We start from the raw sequence: 27384 nt of genomic DNA, 5'->3' as shown, positions 1-27384 counted from the left end.
TCAAACACCAGAACGCAATGGTTGTGGCATTTTAGTGCGATGACCTGCCAACCACGTCATTTTAAATAAGTCTACGTACATTTATTATATAAATCTCAGTTTATTATTGTTGATTAATTTACAAAACTCCAAATCGCATACTCTGAGTACGTACTTAGTGATCATTAAAAAGTATGTTCAAAGATATAAATAAAAAGCATAAAGAAATAAAACAGTGGAATTCTAGGTCGAAAGTTACAATTTTTAACTATTTTTAACACTTGTATTAGTATGTGTAATATGTCAAAAAAACGCTAAATGTTTCGTATCTCATCACATTCAGGTAGGAATTATGTGTTGTGTAAATAATACCATATTTTTAATTCGAAACAATTTAAGAAAAAATGTTGGGTGGTTTGCATTGCTGGATATTACTATCAGTAATTTAACACATGTATTGTAAAACAGTTGGCTATTATTAGATGTTTCACTACTTCCATATTACCTCGCTCTCTTTCGATGTTAAAGGGCACCTATTATTTCCCGTTTTACAATATGCAATATAAGTCTCAGGTGTCTCCAAAATATGTTTGTGAAGTTTAAACTCAAAACACCCCACAGATCATTTATCATAACAAATGGAAAATTTAATTTTTGGGTTGTGTCTATAAAAAGAGCTGTTTTTGTGTGTGTCACTTTAAATGCAAATGAGCTGCATATTCCCGCCCCGCCTTTAGAAGAGGGTGTAGCCTATAGAGACAGAGCCAGAGATTTTCTTACTATAGGGAGATGAGAGGGTCTGTATTACTTAATATTTGAGAAAGCGTAACGGCTAACTTGGATCACATGTTCCTTAATAACCAATCAAATTATAGGCTTGACGTCACTGGATTTCAGTCAGAGTTGTGTGACACTCAGTCGCCGTTTACGGATACCATAGAAATGAATGAGAAGTGCCGTAAACTGAATCCCACCTGTCGCAAAAACTCAGTGACTTCTCTTATAAAACGGCATTTTTTTTGCGTGGTAAACTCTAAAAATAATTAAAAAGTATTGTTTAGTGTAAAACATGTTGAAGATTAGCAGATTGGCTGTTGATTCATTAAATTATAAAAAAAAAATTCTCTAAAAAGCTGTTCATTCAGTGTGGTGAAGTCTCTCTTCCATTGACATCCATGCAAAGAAAACTGATCTGGTCTCAAAAAACCTTTCAACTTTTCAAGCATCAACACAGGCATCAGCCAATCAGATCACCTTATGCAAATACCCTAGTGCAGATGCTAGTGATTGGCTGTTGCCACTATGACGGCCACTACGACAGCCTATCTGCTAATCTAAACAGTGATTGAGTGTCGCACATTGCATGGCAAATTCTAAAAGCAGTTCAAAAGTATTGTTTAGTGTAACACATGTTGAAGATTATCAGATAGGCTGTCGATTCATTAAATGATAAGCCGTTTCCTCTAAAAAGTTGGTTTTTTTCAGCGTGGTGAAGCCTCTCTTACTTTGACATCCATTCAAAGAAAACATCTTCTGGTCTCTTTTCCCACGTACTGCCAGAACGGAAGTGTTAGGTTTAGCTGTTATGCTTTTTCGGCTAATAGTTGCAGACTTGCCGTCTAGTGGCTTTGACAAAGTGACACACGTCATAATCTGAAAACCACGCCCACTGGGCGGGAATACAATCCAGTGCTCTCCATTGATTTTGTATTGTGGGAAGCTGCCTCCTTGTCATTTCTGACTTATAACAAAAAAAACAGAACAATGTCTAAAAGCTGCTATGTGACAAGGTTGACACAAAAGACATGTTATACGCCCACTGGAAGGAAACTTAATCGGCGACAGGAAACATTCATTCATTTTTATTTTGTTTGTTTGTTTTGGACATTTTTTAATTTTTCCTTGACAGGACAGTAGAGTTGAGACAGGAAGTAAGCGAAAAAGAGATGGGGGGTGTGGTCGGATCAGGAAAGGTCAACTAGGTGGGATTCGATCTCAGGACACCCGAGGTGCAACTGCACAATATGTAGGCAAACTGCCCACAAGGGTACTGCTATGTCAGTGTTCCTTTTCCTTACCTTCCTTTTGTCGGAGAAATGATCCAACTGAATGGCCCAACGGGAAAATTGCCCTAACTATCTGTGTCCTTAAACGTTCGTTTTTTGGGTCAACGGCTTATAAAAATGTAGTTCTGGGATTTTTAGTTTGTTTACTGTACACCTTGTCACAAAGCAGCTTTTAGACATTTTTTAGACTTTTAGACATTTAGGTTTTTTCGTTGTAAGTCAGAAATTACAAGGAGGCAGCTTCCCACAATACAAAGTCAATGGAGAGCGTTGGATTACACCCACCCCCCAGTGTGGGTGTGGCCTAAATGCGCTCTGTCTCTATACATCTTTGCTTTGCATACCTCCAGCAATAAACAGTCGGTAAGAGCAACATGACAGAGCGAGAGAACCAGTGTTCAGCCATACATATGGGAAGCCAAACACAGCTGTCAGTTAGAGGCCGTGGGCGTGGCCTAAACCATTTGACATCGCACTGCTTTGAGAATCAAAAACACATGCCTAATGAGACTGGTTTGGTTTAATTTGGTTAAAAAACAAGGAGTGGGTGGATTTTTATCATTGTAGGGTGGTTGTTTTCACAAACTGCCAATACACATTTATGTCACCATGTAAAAGCTGATCTTGCATAATAGGTGCCCTTTAAAACTCTGTTTCTGTGAACAGTAAACCCTGCCTTCTTCAATTAGATTGGCCATCTCAATCATTTTGACACTAGCTATGTTTCCATCACCCCGTTTTTATGCACATTTTGAAGTATTGCATCAGAAACAAGTCACTGAAGTGCCAAATTTCTGAAAAAAAAAAATCCCTTAATTCGCAACAAAAGATTTTACGCATGCTTGAGGTGGTTTTTGATTGTGCGAAAAAGAGTTAATGCGAATAATGGGAGAGAGAAATGCATTTGCCGAATAAGTTTCTCCATGCGATCACAAAAGTCATGTGGCTTTGCGCTATGGGATGGCATAACCTGACTAACCTGCGGACTTATCTTGTTGCACAGCATCTCAAATGTTGATATGGTCATTTTGCAATGCCTAAGCATTCTGTTGTCAATATTTCTATAAAATTGCCTCCCAAAACGTTTATTGTGTTTTGTCTACTCACACTGACACACAAGTTATATATGAAAAACGTATATTCAGTGGCTTCTCCTATGTTTCTTAGTGATAGTGTCAGTTCATCAGGAAGTGACGATTTTGTAGACCCAGCTACTGATGAGTATTGTTGGACCACTGACTAGCCTAAAAATGCAAATTTTAAAACTTTTTGTCATTCTAACCACGAACAAATCACTGCCTAATAGATGAAAAGGGTATTGCAGCCTGGAGATCTCCAAATGGGGGTGGGAACTTCAAAACGGGGTGGGAACACCAAAATAGTACATGGTTTTTCCTATTGACAGATAGACATGTGACACATATGCGTTATTTGTTTTGTCCCAAACAAGTTCAGCGTAAACTCCACCCTTGAGCCAATACTAAAGATTTCACTGGTCATGTCATTCACAGTGCTGATAACCTATATAATGCTACAACCAATCCTAACCCTTAACCAATGAAAATTTCTACTGTTTGTAGAAGAAAACGTCAGTTCACGAAGTAACGGTACATTCACATGGGTGGGTCAACACTTGACAGAGGGCGTATCTGATTTGGTGCTGACGTGACTGTCGCAGTGACAACAGCCAATCACATAACTTTTCTGGTGTTGCGCTAGGGTATTTGCATAAGGCGATGCCTGCATAGGCACTTGAAAAGTTTAAAGTTTTTCAAGTTCTGCCAGGAGCATTGCCAGTGGCGCAACACAAAGGATCCACAATTCAATTCGCCAATGCATGACGTCACACTATTCAAAGTAAGTGAGAAGCGTTGATGTCGACGCCCCATGTGCACTGTAAGCAGTCAAGAAGGTTGTGCTATATGAGGTAACCGAGATGCGGAAATCAGGACTCTGTGCCATTTGTAACTCCCCAATCGAACCTCACCGGACAACAGGACCTTTTTGATTGCACCCACTACATCAAACATTTTTAAAAGCACATTTATTTATGTAGCATATGTTATAATTTTATGTTTCACATGTGCTTAAATTTTATGTAAGATTTATTCAACTTTATTCAAGAAACGGTGTTTAATTTACTAACTCTTATGTGTGGAAACCCTGTCGAGGTTTGGAGTTCACGCCCCATTGTGGAGGTCTCCGGGCTGCATTTATATCTACTTGTAATGGACTGCAGCACAAATATGCAGTAAATTGTGCAACAATGTGGCCATTTCTAATTGAGGGACATTATTGAGGGACATTATTGGATATTGTCCCCCTCAATGTTTATGGCGGTTACGACCCTGCTATACAGTATAAATGTGTGTAGTATGAATGTAGTCTGAATGTACTACATCTGCCAAATTTGTCCGTTGGTCATTGTCATGTGCCTTAATAGCGTGAGTTATATCACTTTACTGCCATTCACAACTGATATTTCCAATAGGCTCTGTTAATATTTATTATCTTGTCACATTCAGTTGTGAATTACATGAATCACCCGTGTGAATCACAAAAAAGTCACATCCCTTTATATTATTGTCGGTCATTTAATAGAAAACAAGGTCAAATATTACATGTTTAGCAACTTACATCTTACCACTCTTTCACAGTTAAGAATGAAATGTGCTGAATTTATGTGAATTCACACATGGCTTCTATGAAATCATTAAAAGGGTCATGAACTGCCTTTTTTAGTATTATTTTGTACTGTTCTTTGAGGTCCACTTATAATGTTATCAACAGCTTGTCGTTTTAGAAGACTGCCTTCTATATAAGCTGTTTTTAGACTAGAAAACAAGAAAACAAGAAAGTTTTGAGTTCTGAAACTTACAGTATGTTTTTATAGTTTTATATGTCAAAAGATCAAGGGAATTTTGGTTTCTCAGTTCATGAACCCTTTAAAGCCTAAATTTATTTTATTTCAGTTGCCAAGCAATGTGAAATGTTTAAAGATTTCTCATCTAATATTATTTTATTTCAGCTTTATTTCAATTAAGGGAAATGATTTTTAATAGTTTTTTTCAACACTGCCCTGTACAGCACATCACCCTTTAGAGTTTTAATATTATATATGTGTGATTATTCATAAATGCAACCTTTATACTACAGATGAATGTACAGCGTGTGGTTTCTAACATCCTTAAAGGAGAAGTCCACCTCCAGAACAACAATTTACAAATAATTTACTCACCCCCTTGTCATCCAAGATGTTTCTGTCTTCAGTCGTAAAGAAATTATGTTTTTTGAGGAAAACATTTCAGCATTTTTCTCCATATAATGGACTGATATGGTGCCCCGATTTTGAACTTCTAAAATGCAGTTTAAATGTGGCTTCAAACGATCCCAAATGCGGATGTAAACGATCCCAGACGAGAAAGAAGGGTCTTATCAAGCATAACGATCGGTTATTTTAATAAAAATAAAACAATTTATATGCTTTTTAATGCCAAACGCTCGTCTCGTCTTACTCTGTTTGGACTGTTTTTGTTCTGGTTCGTGACAGTTAGGGTATGTCGAAAAAACTCCCATTTCATGTTCTCCCTCAACTTCGAAATCGTCCTATATCTCTGTTTGATCTTCTTTGCACCTTCACGTTGCAAAGACTGTGTCGGTACTTCAGCAGTGATGTAGGATGATTTTGAAATGATTTTTGAAGTTGAGGGAGAAAATACGATTGGAGTTTTTTGACATACCCTAACTGTCTTGAGTCAGAATACACAGAGTTCATGGAGAGCAAGACAAGATGAGCATTTGAGATTAAAAAAATTAAGTTGTATTTTTTTTTAATGACAATAACCGATCGTTTCACCAGATAAGACCCTTCTTCCTCATCTGGGATTGTTTACAACCACATTTGAGATCGTCTGAAGCCACATTTAAAATGAATTTTGGAAGTTCAAAATCGGGGCAGCATATCAGTCCATTATATGGAGAAAAATGCAGAAATGTTTTCCTCAAAAAACATAATTTCTTTACGACTGAAGAAAGAAAGACATGAACATATTGGATGACAAGGGGTGAGTACATTATATGTGAATCTTTGTTTTGGAAGTGGAGTTCTGCTTTAATTCTTCTAAAACAGAACTTTAGTTCAGGTTTTGTGGGTGATGTATGAAAAAACATGGTTTGTCTTATTACAGCAATCTGTTGTAGATATTCTGAAGTGTGATGATCAGGATGTGAGACTCTCGGCTGTATCATATCATTGGGTTTTTCACAGCCGCCTACATTCATCAACTCAAAGGTGATGCTTGAGTCCACACTCACACACACACACCCCTTTATTATAGTTTGTCCAGGTTCATTTCCTCACAGGTATGTTTATCTACTACACAAACACAAATACACACACATTCACACATCTAATTGTAGCGGAGTTGTTTCCCCTCAGTAATAATAGCAATTAGACAACCCTTGTAATTACGTGCTCCTCGTTATATAGTTAATTTCTATAATTACAAATCTCACAGATAATTTCTTCTATCCTTTGTGTGGTTTTTCTTTCTGTCCTGTTATACTATGCATTTGGTTGAGGGTGTGTGTATGAGAGATATTAGCTGTTCCAAAACTTACTGAGCTGCCTAACTAGACAGCATTTTAAGGCATCATAAAAAATGCTTTTGACTTAAAGGATGCTCCAATAATTATCCTGCCTTCCAAGATACTTTCTTACAGCCAAATTCTTTTCTTATTCATCCCAAAAGGCAGCAATCCCAGAATACACTCTATGCACAATACGCATAATAAAAACATTAAAGGAGACCTATTATGCCCCTTTTTACAAGATGTAATATACTCGTCTCAGGTGTCCCCGAAATGTGTCTGTGAAATTTCAGCCCACAGATCATTTATTATATCGTTTTGAAAATGCCTATTTTGAGTAGAAGCAGAAACATGCTGTTTTCATGCATGTCTCTTTAAATGCAAATGAGCTGCTGTTCCCCGCCCCTTTTCCAGAATAAGGCTGTGCCTTTACAGCTTGTACCTCAGATATTCTAGCAAAAAACATCTGTTTGGTTTTGATTATCATGTCTGTCGCGCTGAAATCATACGTTTTAAAGGCATATTAGTTTAAACTTCTGATATAGGGTTTTTTGAGTGCACACATCTGAAGCACACGCATAGAAAGTGTCTGTCACATGGCATGTGAGTACTAAACTTTCTCTTTTTTAAAGTTCTCTTTCATGTCTTATTGCGCTTAAACTGTCAAATACACACAAGCATTTTAAAAACACAGAAGTTACAAAAACAGTTGGTTATGTCTGTGAAGGTAAACAGCTGGGAAAGAAATCACGTTTATATTAGATCTGTGTGGCAGCAGTGTAATATGCAGTAAACAAATCAATAAATCCACTGGGACTCTAAATACTGTTTTGTGCTCATCTGTGCAGCCAACGACAGAACAGTTAGCATGCTTTGCTTGAATTTTTGCCATGGCGTTAAAACTGCTACACCGTTGTCACTTGCGAAAACAAAATGGCAGCTCCGTGGGTGGAAAAGTGCAGATTAAGAGGCGATAATATTATAAGATCCCCTTTCTATATCACTGGGGGAGTCAAATCAGAGTGGAACTCTCAAAAAGTCTGCATTTATTTGATCAAAAATACAGTAAAAACAGTACTATTGTGGAATATTATTACAATTTAAAAGAACTGTTTTCTATTGTAATATATTTTAAAATTTTAATAATTAATGCGATGCAAATCTGAATTTTTTCTCCATCTTCAGTGTCACATGATCCTCAGAAATTGTTCTAATACGCTGATTTGCTGCTGTAAAAAACATTTTTAATGTTACATTAATGTTAAAAACAGTCGTGTTGCTCAATATTTTGTCAGGATTCTTTAATGAATAGTAAAAAAATAAAAACAGTGTTTATTTGAAATAGAAGTTTTAATTTTAAATGCCTTTACTCTCATATTTAATCAATTTAATGCATCCCTGCTAAATAAAAATATGCATTTCTTACATTAAAAATCCTACTTAAGTATTAATTTTATATTATATATTATATTATGTAAAGTATATAGGGCTGTCAATATATGTGTGTCAATATATGTGTTTGTACTGGGTGTAACTATTATGTATATATATATATATATATATATATACACACACACACACACACACACACACAAATTAATGTGTATATTTAAGAGAAATATTTTATGTACTAAATATTTTTATTTATATATATAATTTAAAGTATATAAAAATTATGATAACTACATATATTATAACTATAAATATTTCTTAAATATATACATGAATGTGTTTGCATTTATATATACATAATAACTACAAACAGTACACACACATATATTAGGCAAACTCAAACTTTTATTTTGTATGCGATTAATCGCATGACATATACATTTTTACTAATTAATTATACATTAATTTTATTTAGATTTTATATTATTACCACATCACATTTTGTATTAATTATCACATAAATTCATCTGTTTTGTATCAGTTAAGCAATGCTAACTGTAAAAATAAAGTACTAAAAACCCCATCATTTGATTATGTAGTAAAATATGATCAGATGATATGTTTTCTATACATTTAAAAATATGAATCTCCCTTAAACAGTGTAATTAACCCACGTTTTGATAGCAGATGCTACATTTTTAGACAGCTAGATAGACTGTCGAGCGCTTGTAGCAAGTCACAGCAGACAGCAGGCAGCAAGGCAGCTCAGCAGGCTTTGAAACAGAATATAGAGCCCGACAGACAAAAACAGCGAGCAAAAAAAGAGACATTCGCCTAGGTATTTTAACAGGACTGAATGGCTTTGATGCGGCAGGTATAATGAGGCTCGCAGGCGGGCTACAAAAGGACCATCTCTCAGAAACAGACTTCCTTGGTCTGGCCACTTGTTAACAAGCTTCAGCGAGGACTCTGGCTCTTTTGTTCGTCCCCGCCGGCTTCCACACACAGGCAGCGGCTAATTGGCTGTTAGATCTATTGTTCACTTCACAATTGAGATGAACCTATCAGAGGATGTAATGAACGACGGCGCGTATTTGAGAAGCCAAATGACCCCGCTCTCGAATTAAACTCAAATGACAGAGACCCCTCTGAAAAGAGACGTAAGAAAGGAATATGTATCCCGACGGTGGATTCTGCTCCTGCAATCTGTATACAGTCTGCAATAAGTTGCTAGTGAACTAGCAAATGCATTATTTCAGATGAGCCGTGTTTAACTCCGCATGACTGCGAGTGATTACTCCTGTGGCGCAATCTCAATTACTTTTCTGTGTGCGTGTGTGTGTCGGTCTGCGTGTGCATGTGTAAGCGCTCTATCTCTCTCTTCTCCGGCAATTTTCGACGCGAGAGTATCCCAAGCGACGTACACCAGCGACCTATAAGACAATAATAGCCTATTCCATTTAAATTCATAATTTAAATTAATAACGCATTTGTATTCATCGACAGGCCGCCACTGTCATGTTCGGATTGAGTTTTGCTGTGGTTCACTCGACGCCGTCTCCTCTGTTAATGGCACCACAAATACAAATCGACGTCAGGATTGATGCTGTCGATGAAAGCCTCGTATAAATACGACTTAAAATATGCGAGGTGTAGTGAAGGAGTGCGCAATTTCCATCGCTCATCTTCTCTCGGAGTATCTTCAAAAATATGGACAATCAGGCTTGCTCTTTCAAATGTTATGAAAAGGAAAGCACATTTTATGAAGCATTACTGAAAAAATAACCAAAAAATATTTATTTTCTTTAAATTCATGTGAAATGTAGTTTTATCAAATTATTATTTTTGATTTAAAAGTTTAATAACTACTAACTAGAATAGTTCCTGCCACTTACAGATTACTTTTGGTTGCATGCATGCACGCATGTACTTTTTTTATTTAAACTTTAATTTTTTTGTTCAATGTTTATTACAAACAAAACCAATAACAACAAAAATAAACAAACATAACAAAACAAACAATAGACCTATGTGTGTCCCAAATGTTTGTAACAGGGCCGCACAAACTGAACCTTATAAAATAATTTGAACATAAAAAATAGAAATAATGAGTAATTAGAAATTCTTACAAAAAATATATACAAATTATAAATTGATAAAATTACATTTCACACAAATTAAATAAAATTATTCATTTTTCAATATTGTATCATTAACGTGTTTTCACAATGCCATAATTAGACAATCACCTGATTATGAAGCAATAATAATAATAATAATAATAACAACAATAATAATAATAATAAAACTATTATTATTTTTTTTAATTTAATTTTTTTTTTTTTATTTAAGTGAAATGTAATTTCAGTTTGTTACTACAAACCAACATTTAATGCCAAACTAGTTGCAACTACTGGAAGATTACATGTATTATCATTTTTATTTATTTTATTTTATTTTATTTTATTTTATTTTAGTTTAGTTTAGTTTAGTTTAGTTTAGTTTATTTTATTCATGTAAAATGTTTTAGACTTAAAAATTATCCCAAATTTTTTTAACAAAGTTAAAAAAGAGTGTAGAAAACCATTAGAAAGTAAAATATGTATTGTTGGAAATAATTATTATACATTATTTATACATTTTTCTAATTTATTTATTTATTTATTTATTTATTTTTGTGAAATGTAATTAAAACATCGTCCCAGAGTAGTTACAACTACTGAGAGATAATTAGCCTACATATATGTTTATTTTATTTTATTTTATTTTATTTTATTTTATTTTATTTTATTTTATTTTATTTTTATTTTATTTTATTTTATTTTATTTTATTTTATTTTATTTTATTTTATGTAGAATGTTTTAGACCTAAATTATCCCAAATTTTTTAAACAGAGTTGCAAAAATCTTATATAAAATAATTAGGGGAAAAAATATGAATAATGAGTAATTGGAAAATAAAAACAAAAAGAAATTACATAAATTAAAGAAAATCATTCTTAGTCTCTTTTTCTTTTGTGAAATGTAGTTTTTTCATCAGTTTGTAACTATAAACCAGCATTTGGTCTCATCCCAAACTAGCTGCAGATACTGGTTGAAAATTTGCCTATATATATATATATATATATATATATATATATATAAATGCAAAAAAAATTACTATTAAAAGAAAGAAAGAACGAAAGAAAGAAATAAAGAAGAAAGAATGAACCAATGAACCAAAATAATTAGAAAATGAAACTGCATACATAATATTTTATTTTACCACTTAAGTTTAGCAATAAACATTTTCTAAATTTTAAGGACACTAGGTTTCTGAAGTTTAAAGACAGTGTTTCTGACCCTACTTTGATCCCCGTTTGCGTTAAGTTCTGGTGATTTCACATTTTGTATTCCAGTTTTGTGCAAAAGTATCTAGTTTGTCCATCCAATCTACTCTCTTTCACACAGTAGGTAGAATGCCATTCCCAATCACACCTATTCTCTAGGTGTACTGACCACACTTACCCTTGTTGCAGTTGTTTTCCCCCTCCAGAAGAGGGCTCCAGGGTGGGTCTCCCTGGCTGGCAAAGTGTCTCATGTGCAGGTAACTGATGGTGAGGCGGATGATGGAGGCCTTGTCCAGCTGGCTGGTAATTGCCCCGGGGAGGGGAAGCATCTTCGCCAGTTCGAAGAACTCAAAGTTCTCCTTACCCCGCCGAGAACGAGCTGCATTGCGCGACTTCTCCTTCCTCAAGTTCTGCAAGCTGGGAAAAAGTAAGACAGGGTGGAAAAGAAGAGGAGAGAAGGAGAAAGGATGACTGATTAGACAACAATAATGTACAGGGTGGTCAAGAAAAGTTAGTGCTGTTCAATTATTCACTCATGTTTTATTCCGCATAACATTAAGGGTGTGTTATTTATTTATAATAACAGTGTAGTATGATTAATAATAATATAATATGTGACCCTTAAGTAGCACAGGGGTTTTTTGTAACAATAGCCAATACATTCTATAGGTCAAAATTATCGATTTTTCTTTTATATCAAAAATCATTAGAATATTAACCAAAGATCATGTCCCATGAAGACATTTTGTAAATTTCCTACCGTAATTATATCAAAAATTAAGTTTTGATTAGTAATAAGCATTGCTAAGAACTTCATTTGGACAACTTTAAAGGAGATTTTCTCAAAATTGACCCTTATGACTGGTTTTGTGGTCCAGGGTTACATGTATAATTAAAAATAAATAAATGAATTAGTGTTTTCTTTTCCATAAAACTAGTTGCCAGACATTTAGTTGCTATTTCACTCTGCTTTCAACATACAGAAATTATGAGATTTATTGTGATCATTTTATTATTTCTTTTTCTTCCTGTGTTCTTTTGATTTCTCTTGGTTTGCATAGATAGAAATAAGACATACATCTGCATATTTTTATATCTATCATTACTCTACAAACAGGCAAATAAAGATGTTGTCGGCTTAACACACACACAAAAAAAAAAACCTACCAGTCAAAAGTTTTTGATTTTTAGTGATTTTTTTTTTTTTGTCTTTCTGCTCACTAAGCCTGCACTCATTTGATCCAAAGTACAGCAAAAACAGTAACACTTTGAAATATTTTTACTATTTAAAATAACTGTTTTCTATTTGAATATATTTTAAAATGTAATTTATTCATGTGACCAAAGCTACATTTTCAGCATCATTATTCCAGTTTTCAGTGTCACATGATCCTTCAGAAATCATTCTAATATGCTGATTTGCTGCTCAAGAAACATGTTTTACTATTAGCTGTATATATATATATTTTCCAGGAATCTTTGATGAATAGTCACTATATTTTTTATTTACTTATTTTTGAATTATAGAATTTAGTACTTTTATTTAGCAAGGATGCTTTAAATTGCTCAAACATGATGATAAAACATTTATAATACTGCAAAAGATTTCTAATTAATATAAATGCTGTTCTTCTGAACTTTCTATTCATCAAGAAACCTGGAAAAATTAAACTTTTTTTCTCGTTTTTAACATAATAATGCTAATAAATGTTTTTTTTTTTTTTTTTTTTTTTTTTGAGCAGCAAATCAGAATATTAGAATGATTTCTGAAGGATCGTGTGACTGGAGTAATGATGCTAAAAATTCAGCTTTGAAATCACAAGAATAAATAAAATTTCTAAATATATTCAAATAGAAAATAGCTTTTTTAAATACTGTTTTTGCTGTTCTTTGGATAAAATAAATTTGGCTGTAGTGTGTTTGTTTGTATGTATTTATTTATTTATTTAAATATTTTTAATTCTTTAGCCAACAATTTAATCTTGTATAACATGATATTATATGACACTTACTATTTTTTACACAGTAAAAAGGTCTTTTAATACAAGAAAATATGTAATTAATAGTTTTAAAATTGTTTTAAAAATAGTGTTCTTGAAAAGGACTATTTAGGGGGGAAAAAACTATTTTTTTTTTAACCTATATAATTTCAAATTGCTAACAAACATTCAAAACAAATTGGTATGAATTCACATTGAAAATAACTTGCTGTCAGTGTGAATGCCCAATAATGTTATACATTTCAGGTTTTTGTCAATAAATTTACTTTTTTTAATGAAAAATTGTTTTCCTTTCAGCTAATATTATCATACTTTTCAAAACGGCATCCATACTCTTCAAAAGTTACAACAAAATATCTTTAATTTGTGATAAAACAACTAGGGGCAGATATTTTATTCTGTATTTTGACACATTTACCAATTAAAACAGATTTTAAAAAAGGGGGGGGCAGGTTCAAGGACATTCATCTGTTGTTGATTTACTGAAGAAAGATCTAAATGCAAGCTTTCAGTTGATCGTAAGAAAGAGGCGGGTTTTAATTAGACAAAATGATTGGAGAACTTGGATTGCATCCGTCATTCGTCTGTCGCTTTTATAAAAAATAGGGTAAATTTTTCATGATGACATTTCCAGCAGACCTCTTAATGGAGATCGACAATAAGCGACAAACTGTCACTCTGGATCTCTTTCGATCCCATCAACTTTTCTCCGAGCGTCTCAGAGCGTGATGGCTGACCCGTGATCAGGTTCACCGCAGCCGGTGGGAGGCCTGATCTTACATCAGAAGTCCTGCACCAGCGTCCAGCCCAAATCCAATGGCTGCGTTTCTTTCCCAGGCTCCCTCCTGGGTGGTGAGCCCCAGTCTTGATTGAGGGATCAATGGAGGGAGGGGTTGTCTCGGAGGCAGGCCCAGGTAGCTGTCGCTCTGATTGGATATCGACTCGCTCTCAATGGGGCCTGAGTGGAGGAATTATGTTGTCACGGCGACTCTACAATTTGTGACTGCGCTGCGAGACGGAGCCGAACGCGCCTCTCTCGCTCTCTTTCTGTGTCTGTGACATTGATTCTCATTCATCCTGCAGATGCAGGGCAGTACGAGCACGGGAGGGAGGGACGGCGTGGAAAAAAATGTGTGTGTGTGTGTGAAGAGGGGGATCCGCAGAATGAAAGGGAACTGGCAAAAAGCACACACAAAAGAGTCAGTTCCTCAAATTGAAAAGGGACTAATTTATTTGTTTAGACAAGACTGTGTTGTGTTTTAAGGGACGGAGTGTGTAAATCAGCAAACTGCTGTGATGCGGCGTTTTAACGATAGTTTATGACCTTTATGTGTGTGTTTGTCTTTATCAGGGTTGGTTTGTATGTTGATGAAAAGCTAATAATTAATTATATCCAATGCAAAATTAAAATAGATAAATGAGGGTACCAGATAATCACGATAAAGCTTAGTGCGGTTATCAAATCAAAGGCTGTGATTTCATTAAATAACTAGCTTGATGTACTGCATGTTTCAAAGTGAAGTGAGGGATGCAATCAGCTCGTGATTTGTTTTTTCCTCATCGTCTCAGAACTTGTCGGTTCACAGTAAACATAATAAACTGCAGCTCTGCACATTTTGCAAGTTTAACTTGCATTTGGGAATGCAGGAAATAAAGATTTACTTTGTTTACACATTCACATAATTGTGTATTTCAGCAGTATTCTGCCTAAAAAAAACACTTGAGGATTTGAAATGTTTAAAGTTTGAAGGTGAATTTAAGCAAATATTGGTATTGTTACTTTTAGTGTAATATAAAAGTAATATTATTATTATAGAATGTGACCCTGGACCACAAAACTTAGTGTCTTAAGTAGCACTGGTATATTTGTAGCAACAGTTAAAAATAGATTATATGAGTCAAAATAGTTTTTTTTTAATGCCAAAAATCATTAGGATATTAAGTAAAGATCATGTTGCATGAACATATTTTGTACGTTGTACCGTAAATATATCAAAACATAATTTTTTATTAGTAATATAAATTGCTAAGAACTTCATTTGGACAACTTTAAAGGGGTATTTTCTCAATGTTTAGATTTATTTTTTTGATTTAATTTTTTTTTTTTTTGCCCCCTCAGATTCCAGATTTTCAGATAGTTGTATTTCGATCAAATATTGTCCTATCCTAACAAACCATACCACACTTATTTGTAACCCTGGACCACAAAACCAGTCATAAGGGTCATTAAAATTTTTAACTGAGACTTATACATCAATAAATAAACAAATAAATAATCAAAATACTGTGAAAATCAACATTAAAGTTGTCCATATGAAGTGCTTAGCAATGCATATTACTAATCAAAAATTATATTTTGATATATTTATGGTAGTAAATTTACAAAATATCTTCATGGAACATGATCTTTACAAAATATCCTAATGATTTTTAGCATAAAAGAAATATTTATAATTTTGACCCAAACAATATATTTTTGGCTTTTGCTACAAATATACCCAAGCTACTTAAGACTGATTTTGTGCTCCAGGGTAACATTTATGTTGTATAAATCTCAGTTTCAGAAAAAATATCCTTTTGTGGTTTTGTGGTCCAAGGTCCACAAATATTAACTATATTTATTAACTACAAATATATTAACAATAGTAATATATTTTTATCTGCATTTTTGTAATTAGTTAAAAAAATATAATGCTCATTATTATTTCAAGAAAACCTAATTAACAATTATTTTTTTCAGTTTGACTGGGTTGCAAAAACATCAGTTTAAATGTAATGTGGACTGAGACACTTTCACAACTAAAAGAGGTTTGAGTGTACTAAGTCCAACTAAAATATCAAAATGCTTACCACAAAAAAAATGTAAAAAAGGATTAAGGGACAGTTTTACTAAACAGCAAGTTAGCACGAGAGTGCAACTCCAAAATAGTGCCTATGGACGTTTAAATTTCTGTGGTGATTTACTAACAATGCACAAATTACAGAACACAGGCGCATCTCATTTACAAATTGACCAATGCAATATACCAAGAACAGCACAAATTGCCGTAGTCACAAATAAGGAATAAAGGAATAAAAAAAATAAGGAAGCCATAGTAGGCTGAAAAGAACCAGAGGTCAAAAAAAGAAGGTTTGCGAGAAGTTTTGATAGACCTTGTATTGCGTGACTCATAGTTGAGGGTTCCAAGTTGTTATGTTCAAATAATGTGTTCCCCTGGTATTCCAAATAAATTAAGGGGGTCATCAGATGCAAAACTCATTTTTACTTGTTGTTTGAACATAAATGTGTGTTGGCAGTGTGTGTACACATCCACCCCATAATGATAAAAATTCACCCAGTGGTATTGTTTTAATCTTTATAAGTAATATATTTAAATTGAGCGATTCTCAGCTTCTTGTTGGTGTGATGTCACACAGACCAATAATACACAGACCGATAATTGATTGACATGGCCGTCTTACCTTAGACCCGCCCTGAGTGAGCTGTAACAGTCGGACCACCACTGTGTCGACTTCGGTGCATATTTAATAAGGTCAGGTGCAAAAATAACTGTGTCCATGATTTTTCAGCGCTAATTCTTCACTGCACGTCTTTAGTAAAACCAGACAGTATGATTTTAAGGACAAAAGACGGTTTGTGCTGACGGCCTAAATATTTTATCTATTTACTTGCATATTATGTGATTTCTAAAAATCATTCTAAATGTTCAGCTGACAAAAAAATAAAAACAAAAAGTGAACCCCTGCTCTGTGTCACTGTGTTGTATGTGTCATGGTAGATCGGATATTTTAGCCCTGTGAGATTTCTCCATGTGTAAACAGCATTGTTCAAGTAAAAAAGTCTCCAAGAACATCTCATCGTTGTACTAAGACGACCCTGGAGGGTTCAATCAATACGGAGCCATTGATTCTGTTTAGTTTTATATCCTCCACAGCTGAGCAGACATTAATAATTCTACTAAAACTTAGTTAATCTCCTGCTAATGGATCCAAACCAAAGGCTTACACTGAGCCGTGGCAGGAGCGAAAGCTCGAAAGAGAAATGGAATTGTTATCTGTGTGTTTGGGAAGATTCTTTATTTGATGCATGAAGGTATATGTGTGTAGGGCCCTGTTTTGTCTGTGAAAAAGAAAACACGGATGTTGTTATGACTGGAACCTAGTCATAAAAACAGAATTTACAGTATAATATGGAATGTCATGGAATGACAAATTTTGGAGGACATGCTTTTTGACTTTTTTTAATAAAACTGAACCATAAAAAAGAATACAGAAATATTTAAATGGAAAAAAACAGAATACAGAAAAATTAAAATGGAAGTTTGGGAAAAAATAAAACATATCTCATGTCTGTGTATGTGTGAATGTGTTTTTCCTCACCAGGGTAAGGTGGGTGGTTTGGCAAGGAGCCCCTGTAGGAAGTCCCACTCCACGCTCACACACTTCCCCTCACTGACGAACGGCATGGCCGCCATCACGCCCCCTATGGGCCGCCACGTCTAATTCAGGCTGTGATTTGCTGAGGCTATGTCAGTCCGAGACCCCCAACAGAAGAGCTGAAAGACAACAGAACAGGAGGAAGAGACAAATAAGTACTGATATAAACTCTTATGCAACTATTACAGAGGGGGGGGAGGCGGGGGGTGGACATTTTTCATATTTTGCCTAAATATCATACTTGTTTTCATTTAGTACTGCCCTTCAGAAGCTACAGAAGATACTTACATGACCAAAATTATAAACACAACACTTTTGTTTTTGCCCCCATTTTTCATGAGCTGAACTCAAAGATCTAAGACATTTTCTATGTACACAAAAGGCCTATTTTTCTCAAATACTGTTTGCAAATCTGTCTAAATCTGTGTTTGTGAGCACTTCTCCTTTGCCGAGATAATCCATCCACCTCACAGGTGTGGCATATCAAGATGCTGATTAGACAGCATGATTATTGCACAGGTGTGCCTTAGGCTGGCCACAATAAAAGGCCACTCTAAAATGTGTAGTTTTATCCCATAGCACAATGCCACAGATGTCGCAAATTTTGAATTTTGCAGGAATGTCCACCACAGCTGTTGCCTGTGAATTGAATGTTCATTTCTCTACCATAAGCTGTCTCCAAAGGTTTCAGAGGTTTCAGAGAATTTGGCAGTACATCCAACCGGCCTCACAACTGCAGACCACGTGTAACCACACCAGCCAAGGACCTCCACATCCAGCATCTTCACCTCCAAGATCATCTGAGACCAGCCACCTGGACAGCTACTGTAACAATCAGTTTGCATAACCAAAGAATTTCTACACAAGCTGTCAGAAACCGTCTCAGGGAAGCTAATCTGCATGCTCGTCGTCCTCATCTGGGTCTCGACCTGACTGCAGTTCGTTGTCGTAACCGACTTGAGTGGGCAAATGCTCACATTCAATGGCATCTGGCACTTTGGAGAGGTGTTCTCTTCACGGATGAATCCCGGTTTTCACTGTACAGGGCAGATGGCAGACAGCGTGTATGGCGTCGTGTGGGTGAGCGGTTTGCTGATGTCAGCGTTGTGGATCGAGTGGCCCATGGTGGCAGTGGGGTTATGGTATGGGCTGGCATATGTTATGGACAACGAACACAGGTGCATTTTATTGATGGCATTTTGAATGCACAGAGATACCGTGATGAGATCCTGAGGCCCATTGTTGTTCCATTCATCCACGACCATCACCTCATGTTGCAGCATGATAATGCACGGCCCCATGTTGCAAGGATCTGTACACAATTCCTGGAAGCTGAAAACATCCCAGTTTTTGCATGGCCAGCATACTCACCAGACATGTCAGCCACTGAGCATGTTTGGGATGCTCTGGATCGACATATACGACAGCGTGTTCCAGTTCCTGCCAATATCCAGCACCTTCGCACAGCCATTGAAGAGGAGTGGATCAACAATCAACAACCTGATCAAGTCTATCCGAAGGAGATGTGTTGCACTGCGTGAGGCAAATGGTGGTCACACCAGATACTGACTTGTTTTCGGACCCCCCCCAGACCTCTCCAATACAGTAAAACTGCACATTGTAGAGTGGCCTTTTATTGTGGCCAGCCTAAGGCATACCTGTGCAATAATCATGCTGTCTAATCAGCATCTTGTTATGCCACACCTGTGAGGTGGATGGATTATCTCGGCAACGGAGAAGTGCTCACTAACACAGATTTAGACAGATTTGTGAACAATATTTGAGAGAAATAGGCCTTTTGTGTACATAGAAAAAGTCTTCGATCTTTGAGTTCAGCTCATGAAAAGTGGGGGCAAAAACAAAAGTGTTGCGTTTATAATTTTGGTCAGTGTAAGTTAAATTTTTTGAAAATCTAACAAAAAGCTGAGATTTGCTATATGTGACCCTGGACCACAAAACCGGTCATAAGTGTCAGAGATTTATACATCATCTGAAAGCTGAATAAATAAGCTTTCCATTGATATATGTTGGTTAGGATAGGACAATATTTGGTTGAGAAACTATTTGAAAATATGAGGGTGCAAAAAAATCTAAATATTGAGAAAATCCCCTTTAAAGTTGTCCAAATGAAGTTTTTAGCAATGCATATTACTAATCAAAAATTAAGTTTTGATATATTTACAAAATATCCTTATGGAACATGATCTTTACTTAATATCCTAATGATTTTTGGCATAAAAGATTATTTTGACCCATACGATGTATTTTTGATTAATTGCTACAAATATACCCATCCTACTTATGACTGGTTTTGTGGTCCAGGGTCACATATAGTACATAACGCTTAACTTTGGTGTACTGTATGTATATCCAAGTATGGTTGGATGTACAGTGTTATTTTTATTACAAAACGTATACAATAACAGTTTTTTCTCTTTAAATCCAACTGGGCTTGTGGGCATACAGCAAATCCCAAATAACAAACACACACACAAACAGACTCCAATTCCATGAGTTTCCAGGGTTGTTTGGCCACAGTGCTCATCCTGGCTCTATCTCTATGACATTTAAAGGGCCAGTGTGCCCTCCAGCAGCGTGATGCCATACCCACAGGCGTGAGATGCCCGCTGGCCAGCTCTGGGTAAATCACAACATAGTCATACTGGCTACATGCCATAGCCCTACACTACCCCTTTGACCTGACCTGGCACAGTACACACACACACACACAAGCAGCACAACATCAGCGAATTTATCATATGGGTCGATGCCACCTCTGACACAACATGAACTTGTATAAAGCCCTGTTAATTTCAGGTGAGCCCAAGACAAGGACTAGAACATCATCATGGCTCACAACAGCTTAGCATGAGCTGTAGAGACTGTATGGGATGTGCTTTTATCTGCTTGTTAGTGTAATACAACTCTTTGACCCTGTTCTGTTGCCCAGAACAGAAGTTTTCTACCTAATCCCATGATGAAAATAAATACGTACAGTAATACGTACTGTACCAATAAGCGCGTCACTGCAGTTTCCAACAAAAATGAACACTAGAGGCGGTAAAATAGTGAGCACTTGTAATCATTTTCGTACACAGTTATGATTACAGCTCCATATGTTTCAGTTTTGGGATTTTACAAGTTTGCTTGGTAGCTCAGCCGGCACGGAATGGATTTAGGATGTGGAATCCTTGAGTACGAATCCCATGAAAAAATGACTCATGATGTCAAACAGTAAAACAGTATAGACCCAATCGATATGTCTATGCTACACTAAAAACAATGTGGAATGATTTTTTAAACACATTTTAAACGCTGATTTGGAAAAGCACGATTTCGAAACAATCACTCAGAAACTGCTAGTAAATTTCACAAATAACTACAAAGAAACATCAACAATCTTTGATCAAATCATTTTTACAGTGTATGAAATCTCTTTAATATCTCAATTGTTTCTCTATAATGAGAAACTATGAAGAGCAAATGGAGAAATTTCTCACTTCTCTGATTGTTTTTCTAGAAACTGAAACATTTTGGAACAATTTTTGAAACTATTTTGAAATAATGATTTTGAAAATGATTTTTGAAACAATTTTTACTCAGAAATTGCTAGTAAACTTCATGAATAATTAAAAAGAACTGGCAAACAACATGTTATATTAAATGTGTAATTATGAAGTAGAATGAGTCAAAGAGTTTTTCCTTGTAAAATGCACTCAAATAATCTTTATTAAAAAAAAAAAAAAAATCCACATTAAATTAAACAAGAAATTTTGAAGTAAAAAGACTGAAATACTATTTTCTTATAAAACAAATTCCAACATTCTTTGACCAATTCATTTTTTACAGTGCATGAAATCTCTTATATCTCAATTGTTTCTTGATAATGAGAAACAATGAAAAGCAAATGAGGAAATTTCTCACTTCTCAGATTTCTCTCTCTCTGTTTTTCTAAATAATGATTAATAATAAAAAAGGAAAATGATCATTTTTAAAACCATTTTTGAAACAATTTCTGCTCAGAGATTGCTAGTAAATTTCACAAATAATTGCAAAGAAACACTGAATTATACATGAAATTTTGAAGTAGAAAGACTAAAATGGTATTCTTCTGTGAAACAAACTTTAATAATCCTTGTTTATATCAGTTTGTACAGAGTATGACATCTCTTTAATTTTTAAATAGTTTCTCAGCAATGAGATTTAATGGAAAGTAAATGGAGACGTTTTAAGATTCTCCGATTGTTCTTCTAGAAATAGACCCAATCCATATGTTTTAAAACAATCTGGAATTTTTTTTTTTTTTTTTTTAAACCATTTTACTCAGAAATTGCTGGTAAATTCTGAAGTAGAAGGACTGAAATAGTATTTTTGTGTGAACTCAATCTTTTTTCAAATCATTTTTACATGTCTCTTTAATATCTAAATTATTTCTCATCATTGAGATTTAATGAAAAGCAAATGGAGACGTTTCATGTTTCTCGGGTTGTTCTTCTCGAAATAGACCCAATCGATATGTTTTAAAACAATCTAAAACAATTTTTGAATTTGAGCAAATTTTAATTTTTGAATCAATGATTTTGAAACAATTATCACTCAGATAATCAAGTAAATTTCACAAATAATTACAAAGAAACATACTGAATTAAACATGAAATTTTGAAGTAGAAAGACTAACATAGTATTTTCTTGTAAATCATACTCAACTAATGTTTAGTTTACAAAATATCAACCTGAACTGAGCAAAATCTGAGCTATCCACCTTATTTTTCAACGTGGAAGTAAAATGTTTTTTGTAAATTTATAAGACTTCCGGTTCGTTAGTTGCAGTAGGGGAATAACGAGAAGAATAACAAAGTGCAGCTAATGGTAAAACTGTTTGCACTACAAACCAATGTGTTCATAATTCAAATAATACATTCAAATAATATGGTAAGACACACCATGCAAAATCAAGCAGCAAAATTAGCTGTTTTATACAGCTAAAAATAACTGGAAGTGAATGACACTGGAAGCCAGACCCATAAAATTTACAAATGGCCGCGACTACTATTATGGGGAAAAAAATGGGGTAAATATGTTCTACATTCATTTATACCTCTTGTGATAAAGGTGAAGCCTAAATGAAGCATTAGAACTCAACACTTAAAATTTGGCACGTATAAAAGATCAGAAGAACACACGGACGAGCAAAACACGTCTACATGTGAAGGAGTGCAATTAGCATTAGCAACTGTACCACACACACATAGTGATTTCTGGTCTTTAGCCTATCATTCCTCATCTAATCACATGTGGGATCTCGCTCGGCATCCTCACTATCTCCGCAAACATAATGGAGGTCCTGTCCAGCGTAATTGTTCAATTAACTCTGTAACCTTGATGCAAGGTGTGCTAGCATTCATGCCCTTCGCAAATGGACAATGGCGTCGGAGAAGGTCACGGTCTGCTGTGAAAGTCAACTATAAAGTAAAGAGCACCACATCTACAGAACTGAGAATGAGAGGCAGTGTCCTCCACTGAAGGACTGGACATTTACAAGAAATTAATATTTGGCAGTGTTAGAGCTATTTGTTAAAGCACTTGGTGAATCAATATGCCGCATCAATCGTACAATGAAGCTAAATTGTGATTTAGCCAAGTGGGACATGTTCCTGGATAAAACATATTTTGCTAGTACTTTTGAAAGGTTCTGTTAATTTCCATTTTACATGTTTTCTAACTTTTTAGCTATTAATCATTTGCTCGGTTATCTCTAAAACTCTAAAAAATTTGTAGATCTTATTATAGACACATTGCCATTGTGCCTTAAAAGCTGGTCTAAAACCAGTTTCTTACAGCTCAAACAATGCAGCCTACACTCTAGCAATGCTAGCAATGCCGAGGTGCATTAACTGAGAAAAAGAAAAAGAGAGAGAAAAAAAAAAGGTACACATAGAAGGCAATGTATGTCGTTTCAAACCTTTATGACATACTTTCTTCTGTGGAACATAAAAGTTTTCACTGGAAGTCAATGGAGTTTAATGGAATTGCTCTGGACCACATCGACTTTCACTATATCAACAGATTTATGAACAAGTAACTTTTCTTGTGTTCTGCAGAAGAAAGAAAATCATTCAGGTTTGGAACAGTTATTTTAGCACTACTTGCATACACTGTAAGGCACTGTAAGTTTTTAAAACTGATTTTAAGGGTGGTTTGCTTCCCCGAACATTCAGAGGTCGTGGCCCGATTCAAGGCTTGTCGCAAATGATTTTTTCTCCAAAAAAATCCTCTATTGTGGAGTCGTTATGATTGTTTAACTGCATCCCATCGTGATGGAGCATCTCTAAACTTAAATCATAATTATCAAACATGTGATGCCCCCAATAGCTAATGAGAGCGAGCAAGCATCACCTACCGGATGTTGCATGGTTCTATAGCTGAAACTTGGCAGCTACAAACATGCCACGAAAGTAGAATACTGACATATATATATATATATATATATATATATATATATATATTTCTATTTTTTGCAAATCTCTGTAAGATCTCATGTCACTTTGAAATCATTGTGCTTTATACTTATTGGTTTAAACTTGTAAAAATAATGCATGCTGTCTAAAAGGGGACAAGTATAGTTTAAAGTGTTGTATTTTCTAGTTATATGGATTAATTTTTCCAGTTTAACAGCATTAAAAATACTTAACACAGGGGTGTGGCTGCTTCTTCTTCTCTTTTTTCTTGATAAGAAGTGCGTTTATTTAGACGCAGAACGTCTTTACAATCACAACAAACGGGAGACTTCTGAGAGACGCACTCCACCTTTACTTCAGCACGGAAATCCTAATAACCTAATAACCTAATAACCCAGCTCTGTGATGTCTATTAATCAAAGAACAAAATGAAAAAGAGGAAATCAATAACTTTTGTAGTTTTAAGTTTTAGTTTTAAGTTTTAAATTAATCTATTTTTTACTTGGTATTTAGTGTTTGAACACTTAATTTGATTTCTGTATATTTCCTGCTTGCTGAAGGGCATAATGATAGGTTTATGTGAAGATTGTTTTAATTTCAATTAACTCTTTCCCCGCCATTGACGAGATATCTCGTCAATTAAGAGACAATGCTTCCCCACCATTGATGAGTTTCTATGGCAGTCTGCGTTCTATGTGTATTACGGTAGAGAAAGCCCTGGCACATTCCTCGAATGAGTTACGGGACTTCCGGGTCTCCCAGGTGCCAAAGACAATCGGCATCAATGGAAGAATCAGAGAAAATGTAGATCATATCACATATGATAATGAAGAGGCTTACATCTAAACAGACACTGGAGGTGTTGATGGACTCGAACTCCGATCACTCATGTTTTGACCATTTTGAATCTGGTCAGAACGAAGTAGTCAGTGAGGGAGATGCCTTTATAGACACTGAAATTTATAGTTGTGTCGGAGATAAACCGATAACCTGTCGATTTGGATATGTATATGTGTGTGCGTTGTCTATTGCGTGTATGTGTTTTATGGATATTTAAAATGTATTTATGTGTGTGTGTGTGTGTGTGTGTGTGTGTGTCTGTTTGTTAAATGCAATTTCAAGTATTCATATAATTATGTACAGGTGAAAGAATATGACATCTGAATGTATTTTGCTTGAAAAAGCACTGCTTTGATAAAAATGCATTTTTTTTTTTTTGTCCAAAATGTTGTATTTCTGATGAAACCTATCTGCATTCAAGTGATGATAAAACGTGAACACATGAAGGTAGAATAAAATAGTTTTTTTTTTGTTTGTTTATTTTAAAGCAGGTCTCGGGTCTTTATTTTGATACATAATATGTTCATATATTCATAGCAGAAAATATTCTAAGGGCCATCAAATTTAGGTGAAAATCACCAAAAAATGAGTTAAATTAGAAATTGTTATTTTTTTGAAGGCTAATAAATGTTAAAATTGATAGCTCTCAGTTATACTGTAATTTTGAATGGCTATAATCAATGGTTAAATATTATAGAAAAAAATAATAAAAAAACTTTTTCCTAGAGACATCAGTTTAGTATCAGTGATTTCAGTCATAATATATATATATATATATATATATATATATATACTGTCTTTATGTTATTTCTGCACTGATTTGAAGATTGAATATGAAATTGCAACATAAAAATATATTTTAAAACTATGATGTTAGGTGGGATTAATCACAATTAATTTCAGAAAAATAAAAAATCGGTGATTAGTTAGTTTTGTTATATTAATTTTTTTAATCGATTGACAGCACTACTTAAAAACACAAGCATTTCCAGATATTTTCCAATGCAATATCATTAAAGAAATATTCTCCCTTGCAGTACTAATCTGAACCCATCTAGTGAACAATAAAAATACATTTTGGCATTTATTATTTGAGCCCAGTGCTGCATTAGAGACCATTCAAATAGAGTGTGAGATGAAGGGCAACGGACAACTGGAGAAAAAAAAAAAAAAAAACAAACTTAAATTTATTGGAAAAAACATAATAGCATTTAATATAATCAATTAGTTTTTATTTTTATATATTTTAGTTTTATTTTCAGTTTGTTTTAGCAATTTTGTTGTACTTTTGTCTTTTTTGTTGTAGTTTGTCAACTTAACTTAAACATGACTAATTTTCTGTAAGTCCAAATCTAATATTTATATATTAATTTATTTATTTTCAAATACAGGCTTCTTTGAAATAGTTTTAGGTGATGATAACATCACTGGTTTGGAACAACATGAGAATGAGTAAACAATGACAAAATGAGCATTTTTTAACTCTAATGTTGTTCCGACAGCAACAAGGATGTCGATCCTAACTGGAACACGTATGAATTGTGTATGGCTTGTACATGGTGTTATTTGGCTCGGGCCGGGGGTACGGGAGCAAACCGAGCCTGGGTGTGTGTTTGGCGAGCCTGTGGCTGTTTGTTTTCAGAGGGGATCGTTAATTAGGGCCTCCAGCTGTCAGAGGTTCGTTAGTGCGCTCCGCCCCTCCCTATGGAGCTGCCAAATGGGGAAAATGAACACATTTAAGCCAATCTGCACGGAGACAATACACCACGTCTATTACCAACTCTCTTTCACGCGCACACACAAACTCCCTCTCTTTTCTCTCTCACACAACATTTATTGGTCCCACATTTCCAGGCCAGATATAACACTGCCATTCCGTTTTAAATGTCACATGCAGTGGTATGAGGATGCGTGAAGGACCTCTGGAACATTCTGGATTATTCATTTTTTGTAATGCAGGGTGACTCTGGTGACTTTGACCTTTGAATGCCTTTGACAGAAGAAGAAAACAATTCCTGTATGTGGCCATCGGGCACTTTCTCTCTCTTTCCTGGCACCCGCCTCCTTTTCCCTTTTTTTCTTAATAAATCTAAACAGCAAACAGCTGTGGCGGGCCGGTCACATCACACAGCTTTCTAGCCATAACTTTCTAGAGTTTAATCCGACACTGAGGGATTGACAACTGATGCTGAAATTTCACCTTCAGCTCCAGACAAAATTTAAGTACCCGTTCATCCAAAAATGACAGTTTGCTCATCATTTGCTTGAGAAGACTTGTAATTGGAAAGCTAAA

At 34.9% G+C, this 27384-nt stretch overlaps 1 protein-coding gene across 2 annotated transcripts in view; it reads right to left on the bottom strand.

Moving 5' to 3' along the window:
• Positions 1-27384, bottom strand: part of npas1 (neuronal PAS domain protein 1) — a 70081-nt gene that overhangs the window by 36535 nt on the left and 6162 nt on the right. For both annotated transcript variants that reach the window (XM_051130281.1, XM_051130283.1), the window contains exons 2-3: positions 17737-17912; positions 11535-11773 (exon numbers count right to left, since the gene is read on the bottom strand). In XM_051130281.1, the coding sequence (XP_050986238.1) occupies positions 11535-11773; positions 17737-17831 (334 nt within the window). In that variant the 5' untranslated portion in view covers positions 17832-17912. The remainder of the gene's footprint in view (positions 1-11534; positions 11774-17736; positions 17913-27384) is intronic.

Source organism: Labeo rohita, chromosome 15, assembly GCF_022985175.1.
Source record: "Labeo rohita strain BAU-BD-2019 chromosome 15, IGBB_LRoh.1.0, whole genome shotgun sequence".
Classification (NCBI taxonomy): Eukaryota; Metazoa; Chordata; class Actinopteri; order Cypriniformes; family Cyprinidae; genus Labeo; species Labeo rohita.
The sequence above is the reverse complement of the archived record's forward strand: the minus strand, read 5'-3'. Positions and strand labels throughout refer to the sequence as shown.